The sequence below is a fragment of the Rhagoletis zephyria genome, unplaced genomic scaffold (assembly GCF_001687245.7).
Source record: "Rhagoletis zephyria isolate East Lansing unplaced genomic scaffold, Rhagoletis_zephyria_1.1 Rzeph_scaffold_03157, whole genome shotgun sequence".
NCBI classification, from domain to species: domain Eukaryota; kingdom Metazoa; phylum Arthropoda; class Insecta; order Diptera; family Tephritidae; genus Rhagoletis; species Rhagoletis zephyria.
Genome location: NW_016160241.1, coordinates 10,895 through 15,226, shown reverse-complemented (window position 1 = coordinate 15,226; position 4,332 = coordinate 10,895). Strand labels below are relative to the sequence as shown.

The 4,332-nt window shown below is 34.3% G+C and overlaps 1 protein-coding gene across 1 annotated transcript; it reads right to left on the bottom strand.

The window, feature by feature from the left end:
• Nucleotides 1-1,984: 1,984 nt before the first annotated feature.
• On the bottom strand, nt 1,985-2,878 carry LOC108368508 (larval cuticle protein A2B-like). The gene is made up of 2 exons (XM_017623352.1): nt 2,823-2,878; nt 1,985-2,561 (listed from the first exon to the last, which is right to left on the bottom strand). Exons 1-2 carry the CDS (start codon nt 2,832-2,834, stop codon nt 2,178-2,180), a joined length of 396 nt encoding a protein of 131 aa, XP_017478841.1. The 5' UTR covers nt 2,835-2,878; the 3' UTR covers nt 1,985-2,177.
• Between the last annotated feature and the right edge of the window lie 1,454 nt (nt 2,879-4,332).

The following is a 4,332-nucleotide window of genomic DNA, read 5'->3' as shown; positions in this document are numbered from 1 at the left end:
GTAAGCTAGTAAACATATATATAACAAACACGTTACGTTTTACATTGTGAGTTAGATATTTGTCCATGTTTTGTTACACTATCCGCACGAGTAAAATCATACATAGATATGGCAATCCCTCGATATTATCGATAGTATCGAACTTCAAATATGGCCGATAGTGGTCGCCATCGATAGTTGCGATAGTGATGTCCCATCGATACTATCGATAGTGCCATCGATAGTTTGCCACCACTAGTTCGTATGGCAGCTCTACAAAAGCCGCAGCCAACGTTGGCCGAAGTGCAGCTAATCGCCGATTCATTTGAATCAACAACAAAGACGGTGAGCGCAGTCAAAGGCAAAACGATTACTATAAATGCAATAGATAGCAATGGAATTTATTCGAAAAAATATTGTCAGCAGTAGTTTCGAATGTGCGGGGTTCTGTTAGGAGTGCACTTATTTGAAGAATTGGGATTCAAAATTCTTCAAATTGATACATTGACCGTCGAGTCATTGGAAAAATTGCAAACACTTTTGGCAGATGTGTTTACTCCAGCACTTGGTACAATTAAGTTAGTCAAAGCCTCGATTAAACTTTAAGAAAACGCAGTACCTAAGTTCAGGAAAAGCAGACCAATTGCTTTTGCCCAGCTACCAAAATTTAAAGAAGAAGCAAATTTAAATAAAGCAGAGACCCAGAATAATAATTATTTCATGGTGGAGTTTTAAAAAAGTCATCCAAATTTTCATAAGAATTATAAAAGCCTTTTGATAATAATTATGTGTGAGAAAATTTTGTTAAGTCATCGATTAAGACTTATATAATAGAAGTCTTTTCATAATAATTATCAGCGAGATAAGTATTTTTAAGTTTTCAAAGACTTTTATTTTGAGACTTATATTATAAAAGTCTTGTCATAATAATTTAAAGTTTGATTCCGAGACTTATATTATAAAAGTCCTTTGATAATAATTATGAGTGCACAAAAGTTTTGTATATAGTCCCGAACGGGACCCCAACTAATCCTGAAATGCTCCTGAACAAGTCCCGTCCTTTAAGACTTACAAAATTTTTTCGCGCTCATAATTATTATGAAAGGACTTTTATAATATAAGTCTGAAAATAAGTCTTTGAAGACTTATAAATATTTATCTCAATGATAATTATTGTGAAAAACTTTTATAATGTAAGTCCTTGAATAATAATTACAAATGACTCGAAAAATATTTATCTTAATATAATGATTATTGATTGACTTTTATTCTTTTCTCTTATAATAGTTATGTCTCTGAAATAAAGTATGCATAAGTTATTTGAAATATTAAAATATGTGCGTCAAGTGAAGGAGTGGTCAAATTTTTTTAGCCTTAACGCTGAGAATAATGAAAAGGGTTGCCACCTGTTAAAAAAGTTAAATTCAAATGAATGAACAAGTTAAAGGAATTACTGAATGATGGTTATCAAATGAAATGGGTTTAAAAAAGCTTTATTTCTGAATTCTATTTAAAAAATAATTGGAGGGATTTAGCGACTGCAAAAAACCTTCATGCGTTCTGCCATTCATTCACTTCAGCTTGTTTATCTAACTCCATCTTGTGATGGCAGATGTTAGTTAACCGGTCTTAAATCTCGAAATAGTCGCAGGACCATTATTTCGCTTACATTTGTCTATGATATTATACGAGGGGCGAAGATTATTCTTACTTGAATGCATCTACGTTAGTATGCCCACTAGAGACTTGAGTCACACAACTTTTACTCAATCGGGTTAGAACAGTTTATGTTTCTAACTCCCCTATATATAGAGCATTGAAAGAATTAAACTTGTTCTCATATCCGTTGATTTCTCCATGGCAAACCCTAGATTTAAATGCTTATTGAATTAAATTTTTAAATAATACTAAATTGTATTCCTCCCTGTAAAATCTGCAAGAAGAATGTACATTACATTTCCTAAATTACTAAATAAATAAATTAATCGTACAGATCCGAACATTGTCCACTCTAGGTCATCTTAAAAACTCGCGAACTTTTCTGATTTTTTAGACATTGTAATTACGAAAAAGTGATCCATTCTATTCGAAAACGCAGAATATAATTACCTCTTAAAACATAAATCACATTTATTTTTGTACGTTATCAAATTAATCCAAAAGTAACAAAACAATATTAAGTTGAACGACCCGACGTTCTACAGTTGGCTGTAGGCAAAAGCCGGCGCAACCGGAGCTGTAGCGGCCAATGGTGCTGGTGCGGCCAGAACTGGGGCAGAGGCGACGACAGGGGCAACCAAGGGTTCACGACGAAGGACGGCGTTAAAACCGTTAATTGGGTCTGCTGTATAGCTTACAACACGTCTGAAACCATCAGAATCGATCAGCGAGTATTCGCCTCGTACCACATCACCATCACGCTCCTCGACGTGTCCTTTGGAATCACCAGACAGATTGTCTTGCACATCGTAGCCATATTTGTATTGTGGATGGGGGTCGTATTCTTCCACAGCCACGGCGGCAGGGGCAACAGCTACGAAGGCAGCGTTTACTACAGCGCAGAAAGTGAGAGCGACAGCCAACTTAAAATAATTACAAAAACCATACAAATATGTTTATTAGTAATATATAAATATCGAGCCCTAACCGCCAAAAAGATGTAAGCGACATTTTTTCAAAATTAGATGCTCTAGGAAAATGTTTGATCGAAAAGAAAATTTTGAAGAAACATTTCGTTATGACTTTTTGGCGGTTAGGACTCGATATGCTAGATGAAAACAGCGTAATTGAGCTACGAGTGAAATTCTGTTTTCTTTTTTTATTTGAATCCTTAGCTAACACACCTTGATGGCCATTTTTGAGTTAACTTCTTCTGTCCGTACGAAATAAAAGTTGAAGACTGAATGTCTTCATCCTCTTCAGTGGACAGCATTTATACTCAAATCGTCTATTTTGTCATTGATGACAAATAATTGATATTCATTTTCGGCTTCACGGCTCGCCATTTAAGTCACACTGAAATGCATGATGAGCATTTTAATAAATTAGTTGCGTTAACTGTTGCGTTTGTTTGACAATCGCGTTCTTGTACTGTGCTTACTATGTAGTATAAACGTTGGTGGATTTTCAATGCTGACAATAAAAAATAACCCTTAACGAAAGGAAAACAAAAAAAAAACTTATAAGAACATAGTATTCCAAATGTATACTACTAATTTAATTTGGTACAAATATTTAGATGAAACCAAAGTTTAGAATATGGAAGAGAAACTACCGAAATTTAGTAATTGTTGGAAATAAGTCCAAATGAAAATATCGGATATTTTTTCAGTCTGCGTACTATATACTGTTCGAAAAAATATAGTATGCAAAAATACTATATTTCTTCAGTTATGAATAAATATAAATAAACACTGAGAATGAATTACCAAAATTTTTAATATTTTTATTGAGCTTTGTACCACAATTGTTTATTAGGAAAAATTGAAAAAGCAACAAAGTCTAAGCGGTAGAAGTTATGGCAGCTATTTCGGAGATCACCACATCTCCTCATCAGACTCAGCTGAAGTCTAGAAAAAAGAAGTTAGTTAGAAGTTAGAAAAAGCAACAAAGTCTAAGCGGTAGAAGTTATGGCAGCTATTTCGGAGATCACCACATCTCCTCATCAGACTCAGCTGAAGTCTAGAAAAAAGAAGTTAGTTAGAAGTTAGAAAAAGCAACAAAGTCTAAGCGGTAGAAGTTATGGCAGCTATTTCGGAGATCACCACATCTCCTCATCAGACTCAGCTGAAGTCTAGAAAAAAGAAGTCTGGTGAGGAGATGTAGTGATCTCCGAAATAGCTGCTATAACTTCTACCGCTTAGACTTTGTTGCTTTTTCAATTTTTCCTAATAAACAATCGTGGTACAAATAAAATGTTAATAAGCCACAATAACATTGACAAATTAAAAAATTTATTTAATTTCTACGCCATTTCTGCAACTTCGGCGTTCACAGAAGAGATGACAGAAACAAAGCGACTACCTCACCAATAAAAAATTAACTTTTTATTTCTATTAATCTACATTTTGATTGTTATAAAGCACAAAGCTCATTACACGGTGACGGGTGTGACTAGGCCCAGTGGGAAAATGTAATGTATAGTAATCGAAAAAATAATCAGTAAAACAATCCTTTTCACATTCGAAAATGTATTTGTTTCCCAAGGCGATGTCCTAAGAAAAGTGGGGCATTCAATTTTGCATTTCCTAGTATCGAGAAATGAATGTGTTTTATTATGAAATTTTTGGAACTTTTTTAATACATCTGAACATGGGTTCCCAAACTTTTTCACCTCGGCACCCTTGTTGTGCT